General features: G+C 50.8%; 2 protein-coding genes across 3 annotated transcripts; one reads left to right on the forward strand and one right to left on the reverse strand.

The window, feature by feature from the left end:
* Positions 1 to 2,722: 2,722 nt before the first annotated feature.
* oxa1l (OXA1L mitochondrial inner membrane protein) lies at positions 2,723 to 9,348 on the forward strand. 2 transcript variants are annotated; one of them, XR_009522623.1, is made up of 11 exons: positions 2,723 to 2,883; positions 3,247 to 3,381; positions 3,501 to 3,629; positions 3,751 to 4,051; positions 4,505 to 4,648; positions 5,103 to 5,188; positions 5,884 to 6,048; positions 7,443 to 7,547; positions 8,024 to 8,191; positions 8,547 to 8,627; positions 9,109 to 9,348. XR_009522623.1 is itself a non-coding variant. In XM_060035569.1 (11 exons), exons 1-11 carry the CDS (start codon positions 2,764 to 2,766, stop codon positions 9,228 to 9,230), a joined length of 1,551 nt encoding a protein of 516 aa, XP_059891552.1. In that variant the 5' UTR covers positions 2,723 to 2,763; the 3' UTR covers positions 9,231 to 9,348. The 2 variants fall into 2 exon arrangements, 1 of the variants encoding a protein (XP_059891552.1); XM_060035569.1 differs by having other exon boundaries at positions 8,024 to 8,186.
* Positions 9,349 to 9,408: 60 nt separating this feature from the next.
* Positions 9,409 to 15,534, reverse strand: slc7a7 (solute carrier family 7 member 7). Its single transcript, XM_060035587.1, has 8 exons — positions 14,909 to 15,534; positions 14,437 to 14,581; positions 13,462 to 13,585; positions 12,556 to 12,659; positions 11,966 to 12,062; positions 11,690 to 11,839; positions 10,649 to 10,832; positions 9,409 to 10,180 (listed from the first exon to the last, which is right to left on the reverse strand). The coding sequence occupies exons 2-8, from the start codon at positions 14,556 to 14,558 to the stop codon at positions 10,107 to 10,109; spliced, it is 855 nt and encodes a 284-aa protein (XP_059891570.1). The 5' UTR covers positions 14,559 to 14,581; positions 14,909 to 15,534; the 3' UTR covers positions 9,409 to 10,106.
* Between the last annotated feature and the right edge of the window lie 2,818 nt (positions 15,535 to 18,352).

Here is an 18,352-nt window from a genome sequence, read left to right on the forward strand (position 1 = left end):
TTTCCTTATAAAAAGGATGATTTGGTACATAAATGACTTCATGTTGCTGAACTTCGACAATGAGTCTCTCGTCGTCCATGTTGCCGACCCTCTGAGACCCTTTGATTGATTGACTGCTGACCTGGTGCCACCGGTCATGACGTAATAATGTTGATGTGAAGTTACATGATCTGAGTATTGTGTTTTATTTTGAAAATTGACCGGATGCTCTATGGCTTTTACTTTTCACTTCCTGCCCGGCTCGATCTGCTCTGTCGAAATTGACGCGGTTTAGCAACGGCTCGCGGCAAAAATAGAAGTGCGACGGAAAGATAGCGCCGCGGCGCAGCACGCCGCTCCTGGGACACAGCTGAAACGTTCTGCGGCGCGCATGGTGGTAATGGTCTCACTGATTAGAGAGGAAGCGATCAGCAGCGGTGACCGCGGCGCAGCCGTCCCGGGGCGCGTACGCCTCCGGTGGAATCGAGCCTTTAAGGCCTAAATACACCGGCGCCGCAGCGGCGCGTCAAAAAGTCTGCCCCCATTATTCCGGGTGTACTAGCCCACACCGGCGCCGACTAGCTGAGCGGAAGCGTTCCGCGCCGCAACGCCCAACTAGTCTTCGAGCCAATGTTCTATTCCCTAGCGTCGCCGCCCCTGAAAAGGCGCTTTTTAAAAGCTGGTTGGTACATCCCGGGTCCCGTAGGCACCTCCATATCTACCCCTCACCACTGGATGTCGCCCTCTTTCGTTTGTGAGAAACAATTACGAGAATGGACGATGAGAGACTGGTCGTCGAGGTGGAAAAATATGTTGAATTGTAAGACCAAAGTCCCCGTCATTACAAAGACAACTCCAAAAAGGACATTGCCTGGCGAGCCATAGCTCTGGAGATTGGCTCTTCAGGTGAGAAATCAACAATGGTGGACTAAGTTAGGTGTAGTAAGGTGACCTTGGGTGTCTTAGGTGACCTTGGGTGTCTTGAAAGGCGCCTCTAAATTAAATGTATTATTAAGTACCCAAACCATTAACCATAATGGGAAATAGACGAAATCAAGTCACATACAGTATAATCACACCATGTAGGTAGAAACCAGATTACTTGTATATATATTTTTTTATTTAAGGCAAGGCAACTTCATTCATATAGCACTTTTAATACATGAAGCAGACTCAAAGTGCTTCACATAGAAATACAATAAATATACAATACAATAAAATAGACTGGCTACTGAGTCCAGCACAGCAATAACATCACTGTATTTATCCCGAGGGATAAAATATATGTGTATATATATATATATATATATATATATATATATGTATGCAAAAGAGTATTTATACCAGAGAGTGATAATAACTAGATTATAGGTCATCATGGCTAGGTTACACCATACGGTTCTGCCATTGTACACTTCCTAGTGGCGAATTGAAGTATTGGCGGTGCCTCTCTGCACGGAGCTCCTGGACCAGATTGTGGTATACCCCCTGTTTTTGTCTCCGTTCATTGATGGGGTGCACCCAAACCCTTCGTCTTCTCCTTGCCCGCCTACGGCACAGCAGAAGAAGGGCAGCCACCCTCTGTCTGGCAACAATTGTTCTGTTGAAATAAAAAAAACTCAATAAAATGTGAAATAACTTGTGTTCAATTAAAATGGATAACTACTGGCTGCATACATGTAAATGTGTGGCTATGTTAAGGCTATATAGATGGATAGATAGATAGCTACTTTATTGGTCACAATGGGGACCAATAAAGCCATCCAGTAGCTCAATACAATAAATACACACAATAACAATTGGCCTTAAAAGGTGACTGCACTATATACTAAAAAGGCTTAATAGAGGGTGCTGCATTTATTTAGATTGTTGATGCAGTAGATGAATAATTGCAAAATATAAAATAAATAAGAAATGACAGTAAATAAAACGATAAAGTGCCCTACAAACTAAGTTGATCTGATGCTTGAAAACATACTTTTTACATTTTTCAAAACTTTCAGCCAAAAATATGGAAAATAAATAAACTAGGCTACAATAGGCTACTCACCCATTGCGTTTCGTCTCTTTGCTGCGGTTGATTGACAGGTGACTTCCTGATTTTATACTGCAGCGCGACCGTCGCGCCGCTTCCAGTTGGTGCTAGGGGCGGCTTTTGACGCGCGTAAAATGCGCGCCGCTGCGCTGCGGCGCCGGTGTATTTAGGCCTTTACACGCAAAGCAAAACCGTGCAATGCATGGATTGGCGACCGGAATCAGAATCCCGATTGGGCCCGACCAAAAGGGGGCGTTCCTCCGTGAAATGCCGCAAGAAGTCAGGAGATTTCCCCACTTGCAACTCGTGGTTGGGTCCATCATATATCATGTAGGATGTCTATGGTGTCCATCCTCATATTCAATCTTAATTATAGCAATCATTTACTACATTGAACAAAACCATGAAAATGCAAACTAGACATTGACTAAATATAGCTCTTTACAGCGGTGATGATAGTACAGCCGCTACAGGAAGTAAACAAATCGCAGACTATATAAATGTAAATGTAATATAAACTTTTTTTTTTCGGAATAAACATTCCGAAAAAAAAGGCTAAGATAAATGAATCGATAAACGACCAACTGAAACGATGGAAACTCCCATTCTGTGTTTGGCGTTTGTGGCCAATATTCTGACACGCTTCCCTGCAGTGTTGCCACATTGGCTGGAAAATCTGGCCCAATCTGGCAACGCTGTCTGCTGCGTCCTTGTTGCTTTCCGTAGCTCGACTATGACGTCTCCTGAAGATGGCGGCCCTCGGTAGCAGCGGGGTGACTCCGGGCCGCTTGGCGCGACGCCTTCTCAGACATACTCAGGGTACACTATGCCCGGGGAGCGGGGGTCGACCGGCAGAGTTCCTGAACCAGGTCAGTGGCTCCATGCGGTGCGTGGTCGTAGGAACGTCCATGTGTTTGTGTGTGTATTTGATGATGTGTGTGTGTGCTAACCCGCTAGCCGCTGCACGCCCGGTGTGACTTTGACAGGCAGCAGTCCCCTATCAGGTCCGCTTTTCGAGTGACCCGCAATTGTTAAACTACAGAGACGGTTCACAACTGGCCTGCGCTGCGCTGCAACGTTTCTGCACCGATCTCTCAAGTTGTGTCGTTCTTGACTTAGTAAACTTCTCTGCACTCAATGAGTCGTTACGTGAAGAATCAATGAACCCTGTTCCCATCAGTTAACCCTGTCGGTCAACCCTTTTCCCACCATGTAACCCCGTGGGTTAACAGGCGTTCGGACAGAGATGTCGTCTCCACTCGGCAGTGGCGTGCTCGAGTCCCACTGCCAGGGTCCTCCTTGGCAGACGTACCAACGGAAGGTTTCTATTGGTCAATGCTGTGGCGGTGAGGCACAACAGCACACAGGTGAGCGGGACTCTGCACACACGGTGCTGTTGTTGTTGTTGTTGTTGTCAGGCGACCGCTATTAAACCGCTAGCCCAGATGGACTCAACGCTGCTCCCTTGTCCGTCTCCGATCCTCAGTTTCCCCGTGAAACGTATTCCATGGACGACATTCCCGCGAAGGAAGCTCCGTACGCGACAGCAGAGCTGGCGACCGCGCCGGTGCTGTCCGACCCCACCCCGGTCCTCACAGAGTCCCTCCCCCAACAGGTCCACAACACATGACGCATTTCATTAGTTAAAATAATAACAATAATAATAATGATGCATATACATCGTACTGCTGGCCTAGAAACGTCCGTTTTGCCTCTTCTTCACGGCACCATTCCAGATCTCGGTCTCGCCGGTAACCACGGCCATCCCCGCGGCCCCGCCCTCTCTGGAGGCCACGCCCACTCTGGACGCCTCTCCAATCGGAGCGCTGGCCGACCCGACCCTCCTGCTCCCCCCGCCGCTGGGCGAGCAGCTGCTGGGGGAGGCCCTGCCCACGGCGGCGGAGGTCCTCCAGCTGGCGGAGCCCACCCTGGTGGAGCTGGGCCTGGCCGGACACACCCCGGTGGGCTTCATCCAGAGCCTGCTGGAGTTCATGCACATGGACCTGGGCATGCCCTGGTGGGGCGCCATCGTCGCAGGTGAGGTCGGAGCCCTCCTCTGCGGCACGTGGCTCAGGAGGCGCAGCGGGTTGGCTGGTAACCCGGAAGGTTGCTGGTTTGATCCCCGGCTCCTCGTAGCCGAGTGTCGAGGTGTCCCTGAGCGAGACGCCTCGCCCTGACTGCTCCTGACGAGCTGGCTGTCGCCCTGCGTGGCTGACTCCGCCGTCGGTGTGAATGAATGGGTGAATGTGAGGCGATATCGTGGGGCTGTAGAGTGGCCCCTGGTTAGAGATGCGTTGTATAAATGCAGCCCGTTTACCGTTCCTCTCCCTAAGGAGAGACGGAGGCTGTCAGGGTCAGCCGCCAACACAACGTCCCCTCGATCAGCTCAGTTCTCGCATCATAAAATTGGAAATTGGATACACAGTAGATGGCAAAAACATAAACATAGCTCCCTCCTCCTCCCTCCTCCCTCCCCCCTCCTCCCCCCAGGCACGGTGCTGGCCCGTCTGGCCGTGTTCCCGGTCATCGTGAAGGGGCAGCGGGAGGCGGCCAAGCTGAACAACGTGATGCCGGAGATGACCAAGCTGACCAGCCGCATGACGGAGGCCAAGCAGGGCGGCAACAAGTTTGAGTGTGAGGGCTTCCTCCTTCTCCTTCTCTTCCTCCTTCTCCTTCTCTTCCTCCTTCTCCTTCTCCTTCTCCTTCTCCTTAAGAAGGTACCAGTGTGTCATTCTGTGGGCTGCGTTCTCCCAGCAACTTCCTCTGTTCCACACACTAGCTAGGTCTGCTAGCTGCTAACTACTACTAGCTAGGTGGGGGGAAATGAACTGAGATCGCCCCACCCAGCTAGTCTGTGGAACCAAGATGGCCGCAAGGTCATTCGGTTCCCCCCCCACCCAGCTAGTGTGAGGAACCAAGATGGCCGCTGGGAGAATAACTTATTTAGTAAAAAAAAAAATTGAAAAGTGTGTGTGTGTGTGTGTGTGTGTGTGTGTGTGTGTGTGTGTGTGTGTGTGTGTGTGTGTGTGTGTGTGTGTGTGTGTGTGTGTGTGTGTGTGTGTGTGTGTGTGTGTGTGTGTGTGTGCAGTCTCCAAGGCCTACACGGACCTGACTCTGTTCCAGAAGAAGCACGACGTGAACCCTCTGAGGGGCTTCCTGGTGCCGCTGGTCCAGGTGGGCTCACCCTCCCCCGTGTCACCGGCCCCGCCACAGACCGCGCCCCCCCACTGACCGGCCCCCCCACAGACCGGCCCCCCCACACAGACCGGCCCCCACACAGACCGGCCCCCACACACAGACCGGCTCCCCCACAGACCGGCCCCCACACAGACCGGCCCCCTGGGACCCAGACACGGCCCTGCTTGTGGGCTAAAAGACTTAATAGGATGGCTGTGAGATGAGTGTTTATTGGTTGTTAAAGGGGTGGTATTCTGCCACCAGGTGTGAGTGTGATCAGCAGAACACCACCCCTTTAACATACCGCCCCTTTAAGATACCGCCCCTTTAACATACCGCCCCTTTAACATACCGCCCCCTTTAAGATACCGCCCCTTTAAGATACCGCCCCTTTAACATACCGCCCCTTTAACATACCGCCCCTTTAACATACCGCCCCTTTAACATACCGCCCCTTTAACATACCGCCCCTTTAATATACCGCCCCTTTAACATACCGCCCCTTTAACATACCGCCCCTTTAACAGTGCAAAGATTACCATTCAACCCTTGAGCCCTTATGTATCAAATGGTTTTGGTGTGTTTCCATTTGGATTGTTCCCTGTGAATGCCCGCTCAGCCACTTGCCCGTTATGAGCGCTCACATCCTGTCCAAGGCCCGCCTTCACCTCGCTGCGTCCCCCCCCTCCCAGGCCCCCGTCTTCATCTCCTTCTTCATCGCGCTGAGGAAGATGGCCTACCTGCCGGTGCCCAGCCTGCAGACGGGAGGCGCCCTGTGGTTCCCCGACCTCACCATGGCCGACCCCTTCTACCTGCTGCCCATCGCCGTCACCGGCACCATGTTCTTCATCCTGGAGGTAGGAGGGGCCCCACCGGGGGCGGGGCTTCATCGGGGGGAGGGGCCTAACCGGGGACCCAGTCGGCTGGGGAGGGATAACGTTGAGCTGAATGGAACTCTATATTTACATTTACATTGCAACAAAGATAGCTAGGATAAGATGCTAGACAAGGCTAAGTACTATTTCTAAGTACAACATACAATAAGTGTAAGAGGTGTGTGTGTGTGTGTGTGTGTGTGTGTGTGTGTGTGTGTGTGTGTGTGTGTGTGTGTGTGTGTGTGTGTGTGTGTGTGTGTGTTTAGTCTAAAACGTGTTTTGAACTTTATGTCTGTTTAGTCGTGAAGAATCACTTTATCTCGGTTCTCGCCACTCGTTAGTGGATAAAGACTTGTTCTTATTCTAGATCTTCCACTAGATCTTATACTAAATCTTACTCTAGATCCTATTCTAGATCCTATTCTAGATCTTACTCTAGATCTTACTCTAGATCTTACTCTAGATCAGGGCTATTCAACCTCCTTATCAAGTGGGCCGAAAAGGAAAATCACTGGGGGTTCATGGGCCACACAGAGTAAAACTACGTGAATGAATCGCTACAAATATATATAGTACTACTACATGGAATAAACTTGTCAGACGCATTCCTTCCTTCTTCACTTTTAATCGTATCATTATAAAATATTTTCTTCTCACATATTTTGGACACGTATTTAGAATTAAACAATGTTGTTTGAATCATCACAAAACAGAACTACTGTACATATGAGACATTTTGAGCCAGTGAGTCAGTGAGAAAGATTGCACTGCCTTGTTTGCCTAGTTTGGCTCATCCTGAGACACTCATGCAGCTTCTCATAGGCCATGGAGCAACGTGCCCTTGTTCTGATGGCATTCATATGAGAAAAGCTAGACTCACACGTATGATGCCAGTTCCTGGTTGTGGGATACTGATACTGGCTAGTATCACCGGCTACACACAGAAACCTGGTTTGCATGCAACTATGTTTCTCCTTTATTTTATTTATTTTTTGCATGCAACCTCTTGCGGGCCAGGAAAAAATTGAGAGGGGCCGCATTTGGCCCACGGGCCGCTAGTTGAATAGGCCTGCTCTAGATCCTATTCTAGATCTTGTTCTAGATCCTGTTCTAGATCTTGTTCTAGATCCTGTTCTAGATCTTGTTCTAGATCTTGTTCTAGATCTTGTTCTAGATCTTATACTAGATCTTATACTAGATCTTCCACTAGATCTTATTCTAGATCCTATTCTAGATCCTATTCTAGATCTTGGACTAGATCTTCCACTAGATCTTATCTAGATCTTACTCTAGATCTTAATCTAGATCTTATACTACCTGGTCTGGACTGTAATGCGGACAGAGACCTCTGACCCACAGCCTGTGTGTGTTCTCAGCTGGGTGCCGAGTCGGGCATCGATAACCCCAACATGAAGGCCATGAAGACGGTGTTCCGGATCATGCCCTTCGTCATCCTGCCCCTCACCATCAACTTCCCCACGGTCAGTGACGGGGGCGGGACTAAAGATCCGTGCGGCCAAATATCTTGTTCTATATTTACTTAAAGAAAATATTATTCTTTTTGTTGAATTTTTAAACTTTATTAATGAAGAGTTAGATAGGAAATAGTGCCCCAAATATCAATATTTTAACAATTTGAGGTGGTCGCAACACATGAATGAAGGAAATGTGAACGGACGTTAACTATCCAAAAAGTTAACTCAGTGTACTAACCAGAGTAACTGAGGAACTCAGTTTGGACCGTGGATAAAGACTGAAATCCAGAAGTTAACCTGTTCAGTCATGTTGGATTCATCGTTAGACATAAGTCATGATGTAAAGCTATAGCAATCGTCTAACAATATATTGATCATTGCAGAATCGCTTTATAGCCATTATTATCGGTATCGTGTGTGTGCCCGTGTGCGTGTGCCATCTCTTTAACCTGCTCCCCTCTCCCCCCCCCCCCCCCCCCCAGGCGGTCTTCACCTACTGGCTGACCTCCAACAGCTTCTCGCTGTGCCAGGTGGCCCTGCTCCGCCACCCCTGGGTGCGGGAGAAGCTCTCCATCCCCCAGAAGATCGTCCACCCCGCCTCCGCCCTGCCCGCCAACGACGGCTTCGTGGAGAGCCTGAAGAAGGGTGAGGTCCGCTGCCGAGTCACAGCGCCGACTCACCCAGCGGCGGTCGTCTTGGCTCTCAGCGCTAGCTCCCAGCTTGCGTTGAGAGCCAAGATGGCCGCCGCTGGGTGAGTAAGCCCTATTGGCCGTATCACCCAGAAGCAGCCATCTTGGCTCTAAACGCTAGCTCCCAGCTAGCGGTGAGAGCCAAGATGGCCGCTGCTGGGTAACAGTGTTTCATAGAAGCCCTATTGGGCCTATCACCCTGCCGCGGCCATCTTGGCTCTCCACGCTAGGTGGAACGTAGCATTGCATACGTCTGTTGAATAGGTATTTTTTGGTTTTTCGGCGAAAGACTGAACTCTACTTGTCTTTTCTCCAGGCTGGAAGAACGCCCAGCTAGGGCAGCAGCTGGAGGAGAGAGAGAGGAGGATCAAGAATCACCTGGAGCTGGCCGCCAAAGGTCAGCCGCGACCTTCAACCCCCGTGACCTTCTAGACTAGGATGAGGTTAAGCTAAGCTATGGTTGTAGCCGGGGCAAGTCGGGCCCTTGGCGATGGATTTAACAGGAGCTCGGCCGAGCTGGTTAGGCCAGGGGTCTCTGTCTCTGATGAGTCATGAAGAGTCACTTTACATTTACGTTTACATTCAGGGCGTTTATCAGACGCTTCTACCCAAAGCGACTAACAATAAGTACATTTGTCGGAAGAAAGGGAAACATTATATCTGTCGGTGCATCAAGGATGTTGATAGAACCAAGTGCCAAGCACTAACTATCACTAGGTTAACCCACTCCCCGTACACATCAAAGATAGGTAGGATAAGATGCTACACGATGCTAAGCACTATTTTTTATGTGCCAGGACGTACCACAGACAAGACTACTGGAATGCAGCCATCATCTCTACAGTCTCCTTCACACCTTCCTCCTCTTCCTTCCCCAGGTCCATTGAGGCAGACTTTTACCCATAATCCTCTCCAGCAGGAAGCAGCGCCAGCCAATAACAAGCCTGTGTCCCAGACAGGCAGGGACAAGGCCCGCCCATGGAAGGAGACCATTGGCTAGATGGGAATGATTGGCGGCTGGAGCCCAGCGAATCGTGTGTAAATATGGACGCAATAATGGGAGCGGAGTGAAGAGTTGTCTGTGTGTTATTATCCAGAGTAAAGTCGTACAATATTTACTGGACTGTGTTGTGAATTTGTGAAACTGCAACCGGTTTTGGAAATGGAAAGGACTCAGATTATGTTCAGTTGTAATTTTATTATAAATAAACGCTTTTAAAGTTGAACTTGTTTATGGTGATCAGAGCAACATGATTCTAAAACCTTTAACTGTTCATTCGATTGTTAATATATTAGTCAATTCAATTTTAGTTCAAATTTGGCAGAGATAGCCCTTAAAAGAACGTCTTCTAGCTGTGAAACATCTCAGAACATCGCTTTTGCTCCCTGGAGTAAAGACAGTTTCTACACCTCCCTCTATATTATACAGTTTATTTGGTCCACAGTGCTTTTGGTTTCAAAGGCTTTTCACTTCAACCATCCAACCGTAATCAAAATAATGTATTGCATTCTGGTCTGTTTGATTGGGAACATAAAATCAATGTAGTTCTTCAGACATCTTAAAAAAAAAAAAAGAATTCTACTATATAATATATATATATATATATAAAAGGGGTGTTGATTCTTAAATAGTTCTCTGTAGTCCGACCACCGAAACACCACCGGCTCGTCGCGGTTACCAGCGTCGTCGTGGCAGGGGATGGTTGTTTAGTCGTCGTCGCCATGGTGACGATCAACCATCGGAGAGGACAAGAAAGCCGGTTCCGTCCTGATTGGCAGGACATCCGGCTCTGAGTCCCAGCCGGGTCCCTTGTGCGTTTCCTAACAGTCTGAGAGGAGCGGGGGGTGGGGGGGGGGGGGAGGAGGGGGCGGAGCTTCACTCCTCGTGGTCGGTGTCCATCTCGGTGAGCACGGAGAAGCACACCTTCTGGATGACCAGGCCCGACCGGGCTGGAGGGAGGAGGAGAGGAGAGGGGGTGTTACGGCGGAGCCCAGTTAGCAGACGCTGTTATCCAAAGTGACTTACAATAAGTACATTGGTCAGAAGAAAGAGAAACAACATCTCTGTCGGTACAGTAAGGATGTTCATATAACCTAGTGAACCAAATAGCAAGCACTAGGTAAACCCCTTCATAACCGTACATAACAAAGATGGCTGGGATAAGATGCTAAGTTCTAAATTAAGTGAAAGGACGTACAACATACAATAATTGTGAGTCATTTGTATCTAAAAGGTTCAAAATGAAGTTGCGAGGAAGTGCAACCAACTTTTGCGCTCAAAACTGATGTTCAACGTGATGAGGACCTGAGAATTCTGTCTAGGAGCCCCTAGCTCAATCCACGCCTCATTACATTGGTTCTCGGGTTAAAGGCAGAGCGTTGAAACAGTGGAAGGTGATCGTCTGGAGAGAGCCTCACCGATCAGGCGCCGCAGCCACAGCGGCCTCTTGGTGGCCGGAGTGTAGATGCACAGGAAGTAAACGGGGATGCCTGATAGGGCGATGCCGATGCCGATCAGGGAGTTGACGGTGTCGCTGTACAGCGGCACCACCACCAGGAACACCGTCAGGATGCAGAAGACGATCGGGAAGAACAGGCTGAGCTGTGGGGGGACGGGGGGCAGAGGTCAGAGGTCAGCGTTAGACCGAGACGGGCGATGGAGCAACGGTGTCGGGACAGCAGGGGGCAGAACTTTGACCATTCTGAAGATGTAATGGCCACACCGATTCAAAACAAAATAATAATAATACATTTGATTCATCGAGTGTATTTTGAAGTACTCAAAGACCCTTTACAGAGCGAACGCAAAATAAAATCATTTAATAAGAACGTATATTGGTAAAAAAGGAGGAAGGGAAGGAGGTTATGTAGTGAGAGCAATCGTAAAAAGGTGGGTTTTACCACACACACGCACTACGGAAATAATACTTAATAAACGATAAACGTTTGGAGCTGCTGAGTTCTTCGAAGAAAGTAGTCCAATCCGGATCGTTTTTAACTCACTTTATTTGTCAAAGTATTTCGGGATGGTAACTACGGAGCAAAAGGAGGGGAATTGTATCGAACACGTGCTGAGCGACTCCCAGCTGATCAATACCTCTAACTAAGTCTGAGCTACCGGAAGTTTCTGACCCCCAATCTCTCTGTCGAAATTGATAGGGTCAAGTGGGCGTGGCCTATGTGAAGTGGGCGTGGCCTATGTGACGTATTAGCCTTGGCTTCCTCACCTATCTAAAGGTGCTGCCTTCTGTGGATGGAGTAGCTATTGCAGCCTTCAGTAAGGTCCTGCTCCCCTTGTGGCTAGGTACAGTACTTATGGCTTATATGTTTGGTCCTGCTTCCTAGTGGCTATGTGAGGGTAATATTGCTTGTGTGTTTGAATCTGCTTCCTAGAGGCTATGTGGGGGCAGCTCATGTTCTTAAAATACGTGACAGAGCCGAGTGGCGTGAGAGCGGTACCTTGAGGGGCCTATGGCGGTCCGGTTGCTTCCAGCGCAGGTACAGCTGTCCCAGGATGGACAGGCCCACGAAGAACCAGTAGCTGAAGCTGTAGTAGTTGATGAGCCGGAAGATGTCCTCCACGCACAGGTAGATCAACGCCATCACGCCCTGGGAGAGACACACACCAGGCAGGGGGAGGTGAACGTGTTGTATTCGAGGTGGAGCGCGACGCGCGAGCTACGTCGTTAGCATCGTTAGCACGGCGCGGCTAGCAGACGCCGGGGGGCTACTCACGTTGAAGAGCAGCGCGGGAACGGGGGTGTAGCGGTGCACGTGGATCATGCACAGGTAGTCGGGCAGGTGGCCCTCCCTGGAGCCCACGAAGAACAGCCTGCACTCACACACACACACACACACACACACACACACACACACACACACACACACACACACAGACACACACACACACACACACACACACACACACACAGACACACACACACACACACACACACACAGACACACACAGACACACACACACACACCCACACCCACACACACACACACACACACACACACACACACACACACAGACACACACACACACAGACACACACACACACACACACACACACACACACACACACACACACACACACACAGAAACACACACACAGAAACACACACACACAGAAACACACACACACACACACACACACACACACACACACACACACACACACACAGAAACACAGAAACACACACACACGTTAGACACGCGACCCATAATCTGCCCTCAAAGACAAACACGAGACAGGAAATTAACTTTCAGTTTTTCAGCTGGTGTGTCTTTTTTTTTAGGAGGAGTTGTCATGGTTACCCACCGGGACGAGGCCAGGATGGAGGCGTTGAGGCCCCCGAAGCAGGACAGCGCCACGGCCAGCGGGATGGTCCAGTTCATCACGCCAAACACCTGGTCGGCAAACGTCTGGCGGGGAGGAGAGAGGGGGCGGGGCTTAATGCACGCCAGGCTGTCGGACGCCAGTTATGGTCGAGGTCAGAGACGCCAGGCAAAGACGATCGTGCAAGTGCACCACACGGCCACCAGATGGCGACCAAGGCCGCGTGTTCTGCAGGCGATCGACCCGTCCTGTGAAACCCTCCCTAAGCGTCTACACATGGATGTGGAACACCGGCGGTGAGGTATCAAAATGTTGCCCAGAGACACCGGATAATCGGTTTATATTAAGCATTATATCAAACATGCGATCAACCTAACTCTGACGACAGAAACAACAAAGGTAAGGCATCATTTATGGTCGTAGCTTTAAAAAGGTGGACTTTGTTCTTGATGGTTTTGGGATTCTACTTCAGCAGAGTTGTGTTTCATTGAGCTATCAATGGTAATAGTTGAGAATGAATCAACTAAAAGGGGCTGGGTCACAGCTCCGCTCTGTCATGTGTTTAATGCCTTTAAAGGGGGGGGGGGATAGGGGTCCTCTCGAGGGGAAGAGGTTAACAACATTACTCTCATCTTTAATCCTATTCAAAAGGATTAAATCCTATCCTATTAATCCTATTGGTGGGGTTGGAATTCTTTAAAATAATACTTTCTTTGATACATTTATTCAAACAATTTGAACCCCCAAAATACCCCGGCTGGACTTAAAAGGGTTCATAACTCCAGACTCAAACGACACGCGGCCTGGAGGGGGTAACGGCCGACTGCGTGAGGTTCAATCTGCCACAAAGCGAGTGTGTGCAGGAGAGAGAGAGACCAGAGCACTCACCACCGCCACGGCGTCACTGTCCAGTATGGCGTTGATGGGCAGGACGGCGTAGTAGGCCACGTTGGTCAGGATGTAGATCACCGTGACAACGGGCATGGAGATGGCGATGGCCAGCGGCAGGTTCCTGCGGTTCACCACAATCACCAGCAGGGGGAGACAGAGCACCGGGAGAGGGAAGAGGGAGAATAATACTTCAGAGGAGTGCAGGAGCAACAGAGGTTGAGAGCTGACCCATGGGGGGTGGGGGTCGGGGCTGGGGGGGTGGGGGGCTGGGGGGGGTGGGGGGGTAGGTGTTGTGGAGTCAGTCACCTAATCTGCCTGAGAACTCCCAGAGAGGCATGCAGTCCAATCACGTGCCTCGCTTTGCTTCATATGATCGTCTGATGGACGGCGTGAATCAAAGCAGGGGCGAAGCCGAGCATTCCCTCACACACACGCACACACACACACACACACACACACACACACATGCACGCACCACATGCACGTTCACACACACACACCAACACGTGTGTGGTCCATGCATGCACACACACACCAACACGTGCACGGTCCATGCATGCACACACACATCACTGGAGCTCTCAGCGTCTCCATCTCTCCGACACACTGAATTTAATATATAAATAGGGTGGATTCTGACTCACTATTTCCCAATCCACAATCTGTTCCTTTATTAACGTGAATACAGCTTGGGTGTGTCTAGCAAAAAGAGTTCCCCCTTCCATTTATTAACTACTTTATGATATATTCAGCCTCCCCTTTTAATCATTACTATATCACATATGTAGCCTCCCCTTTAAATCATTAATATATCACATACAGCCTGTCCTTTAAACATATACATTAATGTCCTCCCCTTTGATCGTGACCCTATGAATGTCCTCCCCTTTAATCGTGACCCTATGGATGTCCTCCCCTTTGATCGTGACCCTATGGATGTCCTCCCCTTTAATCGTGACCCTATTCCTGTACCTCTCTGGGTCCTTGATCTCCTCGGTGACGAAGTTGAGCGTGTCCCAGCCGGAGTAGGAGAAGAGGGCGGAGTAGAGGGCCAGGGCGAGGGCCCCGGGGTCCGTGGAGGAGCCCTCGAACATGCCCTCGAAGTTCTGGGTGTGGCCTGAGGAGACACACACACACACACACACACACGCACGCACGCACGCACACACACACACACACACACACACACACACACACACACACACACACACACACACACACACACACACACACACACACACACACACACACACACACACACACACACACACACACACACACACACACACACACACCCGAGCGTTTAGGGGACATTCTTAAGGCGACCGCGGACCGCTGCACATCTCTGCTTCTTAAGTATCTTTTTAAAGCACCTGCTGTTAACTAATGAGTATTCTGGAGCCACAACCATTCCGGGGGGGGGGGGGACGCAGATGACCCCTACCTTGTCCGATCCTCACCAGGCCGGTGATTATGACGGCGATGAGCGCGATGACCTTGGCGTAGGTGAAGAAGTCCTGCACCCTGGTGCCCCACTTGACGTACGCACAGTTCACGAACGTCAGCAGACCTGCGGAGCGGGACGAGAACCACACGTGAAGCTCCACCCACACTCACAGCCTCGCAGGCATCGGTGGACCCCTTCTCTTTGGGTTAGTGGTTATTGTTTGGATTTTGGTTCGGCTTGGTTGTGCACAAACATAGACACGCACACACAGACACACAAGCGCACACACACACAGATACACACACGCACACACACGCGCGCATCCACACGCACACATATTTTCCTCCCTGCCAGTCTGAAGGGTTTGAGGAAGCGAGGCTGCTGACCCAAGCAGTCCAGACTCTTGTTTTTCAGAGCAGGAACAGCTGAGTGTAGCACATACATACTTGGACACACATACACACACACATGCACACACACATTCTCTCACACAGGTACGTAGAGCCGTCTCAAGGAGTACATTGTTGTTTGTCCCTGAGCAAGCAGACTCTCAATACGGCGAACCAGAGGTAGTAGTTTCCTCTGAATCGAGATCCATAAGGGTTAGTGTGTACACATTAGTGTGTGCACATTAGTGTGTACTGTATTCACATCAGATGCACTGTGTGGGAACCAACTCAAAGGCAGCCTAGGAGAGTCCTGGAGTAACAAGTGTACCTCCCACCTCCCCTGAAACACTGCGTCAACATCTCCCTATCTCTCTCTCTCTCTCTCTCTCTCTCTCTCTCTCTCTCTCTCTCTCCTCTCTCTCTACCTCTCTCTCTCTCTCTCTCTCTCTCTCTCTCTCTCTCTCTCTCTCTCTCTCTCTGTCTCTCTCTCTCTCTCTCTCTCTCTCTCTCTCTCTCTCTACCTCTCTCTCTCTCTCTCTCTCTCTCCTCTCTCTCTCTCTCTCTCTCTCTCTGTCTCTCTCTCTCTCTCTCTCTCTCTCCCTCCCTCTCTCTCTCTCTCTCTCTCTCTCATATCTCGCTCTTGAATTTCTTTATCTGTTCTCGTCTCAAGGTTTGAACAGTGTCTGGTCGGTCGGCCCCCTGTGGTGATTAGGGGGGGGGGGGGGGGGGGGGACCACGGCCTGAGTGACAGGGCCCCCTGGAGTCCTTCAGCCCCAGAGCAATAAACCAAACGTACGCTGGCGTATTGAACCGTGTTCTTCTAAACATGAAGCCTTAGTCAAAACAACAGCAAAGAAGATAAACCGTCCCGGCCCCCACCGCATTGGGGCCCTGGGGGGGTTTAACAGGTTTACCGCCACAGGAAGCCAGGGAAACCAAAACAGCGGCCAGACGAGAGGGGTGGTGAGAGGGAACGGGGAGCGGGGCTCCGGGAGGACCCAGCGACGGAACGCCTCCAGATGCGGAGGTGAGCTGGCGTTGTCGGGGTTCAACAGAGCCCGTCGCCCCCCGTCGGTCTGGGGGGGGTCACGAGTCAGGGCTGGGACGGACTTTGAACCGACGCAGACAAAACACTGTATCTCTGATTCTGCTCCGTAAAAAACGTTATTCAGAAAACAACAGATTCCAAGTAATGTTATTCGGAACGATGTTATGTTATGACGTCAGGCCACCCGCCTCTGGAGCTACTGCACGGGGGCTGTTAGCATCGAGGCTAACAGTGTTAGCAGCGCCTCGCCGGAGACACGGCGTCTCGTCCTCCTTTGTGTTTATTCTGGGCCTCCGCGGGAAGGCTAGGTGTGTGAACCAAACCGTAAAGGTAGCCATGGCGACGGGCAGGGGGGGATATTTGCATTCCGAGCGTATTGTCCAGTGAGGTGAGTGGAGTGTTGTCAAGGTCACCACAGAAGTTCCTTACGGGAAGATGGAGATGGACCCCCCCCCCCCCCCCCCCCCGTGGTGTCTGTTATGTTGGACGGGGGTTAGGGGGGTTAGGGGGGAGGGATGAGGTGAGTAAAACAGAGGCTGGGAAAAGGAACTGTGTGTGTGTTTGTGTGTGTGTATGTGTCTGTGTGTGTGTGTGTGTGTGTGTGTGTGTCTGTGTGTGTGTGTGTGTGTGTGTGTGTGTGTGTGTGTTTGTGTGTGTGTGTGTATGTGTCTGTGTGTGTGTGTGTGTGTGTGTGTGTGTGTGTGTGTGTGTGTGTGTGTGTGTGTGTGTGTGTATGTGTCTGTGTGTGTGTGTGTATGTGTCTGTGTGTGTGTGTGTGTGTGTGTGTGTGTGTGTGTGTGTGTGTGTTTGTGTGTGTATGTGTCTGTGTGTGTGTGTGTGTGTGTGTGTGTGTGTGTGTGTGTGTGTGTGTGTGTGTGTGGGTCTGTGTGTGTGTGTGTGTGTGTGTGTATGTGTCTGTGTGTGTGTGTGTGTGTGTGTGTGTGTGTGTGTGTGTGTGTGTGTGTGTGTGTGTGTGGGTCTGTGTGTGTGTGTGTGTGTGTGTGTGAGTGTGTGTGTGTGTGTGTGTGTGTGTGCATGTGTGTGATGGTTCTGGGTCTGGGTGTGTGTGTTTCCTGGAGGACCTGGAGTCTTGCTGAGTGGCCAGTAGTCTTGGAGCTCTAAAGGTCAGAGTCTTCACTGCGGCGAGGACTTTAACTCCCGCCTATCGGCTCATCGGTCTACGCAACAAGGCCCGGCTTATCTGTGTGTGTGTGTGTGTGTGTGTGTGTGTGTGTGTGTGTGTGTGTGTGTGTGTGTGTGTGTGTGTGTGTGTGTGTGTGTGTGTGTGCGCGTGTGTGAATACGTATATCTCTATAATCTGCGTGGGTGTGCACGTGTCCACGTGCGCACCGCGGGTTAATGAGTGTTGTTTATGGCTTCCCGTGTGGTACTCAAACCGGCGTCAGCTGTTATGGCCGAGGCTTCGGTCGGCCCTCTTGGTTTTCACTTCATGTCAAGTTGAGTTATCTTCCTGAATCTCCAGCGGTTGCCGTGGCGACTCAGGTTTATCACAGCGTGGCACGCCGTGATTAAAGGAGACGTACTCTCTTTTGAGGGGCGGGTTCCTGTCGTCTCCATGGCGACAGGAAGGCCGACAGCCCCGTCTCCCACCCCTTCATCACCCGGGGATCGGGGCCGCGGACAGACGTCCCTACGGACCCTCGACCAGAGAGCCGCCTGGGGCGGAGGGCGGGGGGGGGCTCCTCACACCCGCGTGTGTTGGAGGGGAAATGAGTCGAGCGGGTTCCTCTTTCTCGCAGCCTCTGAGCAGCGGACCTGCTGACTCGGAGCGTTGCCTCACCTCTCACATGTCTGCCGCTATCTACCACGTCATCTCCAGCTCTCACCCACTCACTCACTCATTACTCCGTCAGTCACAGCCGGCTATAGCTCTCTGTGGCGCTCACGTGTCGGCCACTATCTACCCCTCTGTCTGCAGCCCTCACTCACATCACTCGTTCACATCACTCACTCACTCACTCACTCACTCACTCACTCACTCAC

The sequence above is a fragment of the Gadus macrocephalus genome, chromosome 17 (assembly GCF_031168955.1).
Source record: "Gadus macrocephalus chromosome 17, ASM3116895v1".
NCBI lineage: Eukaryota > Metazoa > Chordata > Actinopteri > Gadiformes > Gadidae > Gadus > Gadus macrocephalus.

Bases quoted from the DNA above. Each gene is read 5' to 3' on its own strand.
- oxa1l (XM_060035569.1), top strand. From the start codon at position 2,764: ATGGCGGCCCTCGGTAGCAGCGGGGTGACTCCGGGCCGCTTGGCGCGA. The intron at 5,189-5,883 runs GTGGGCTCACCC...CCCCCCTCCCAG, and splicing joins TCCTGGTGCCGCTGGTCCAG to GCCCCCGTCTTCATCTCCTT. The intron at 8,187-8,546 runs GTGAGGTCCGCT...TCTTTTCTCCAG, and splicing joins CGTGGAGAGCCTGAAGAAGG to GCTGGAAGAACGCCCAGCTA.
- slc7a7 (XM_060035587.1), bottom strand. From the start codon at position 14,558: ATGTTCGAGGGCTCCTCCACGGACCCCGGGGCCCTCGCCCTGGCCCTC. The intron at 12,660-13,461 runs GTGAGTGCTCTG...CCTCCCCGCCAG, and splicing joins ACAGTGACGCCGTGGCGGTG to ACGTTTGCCGACCAGGTGTT. The intron at 10,181-10,648 runs GTGAGGCTCTCT...TCCTCCCTCCAG, and splicing joins GTGGCTGCGGCGCCTGATCG to CCCGGTCGGGCCTGGTCATC.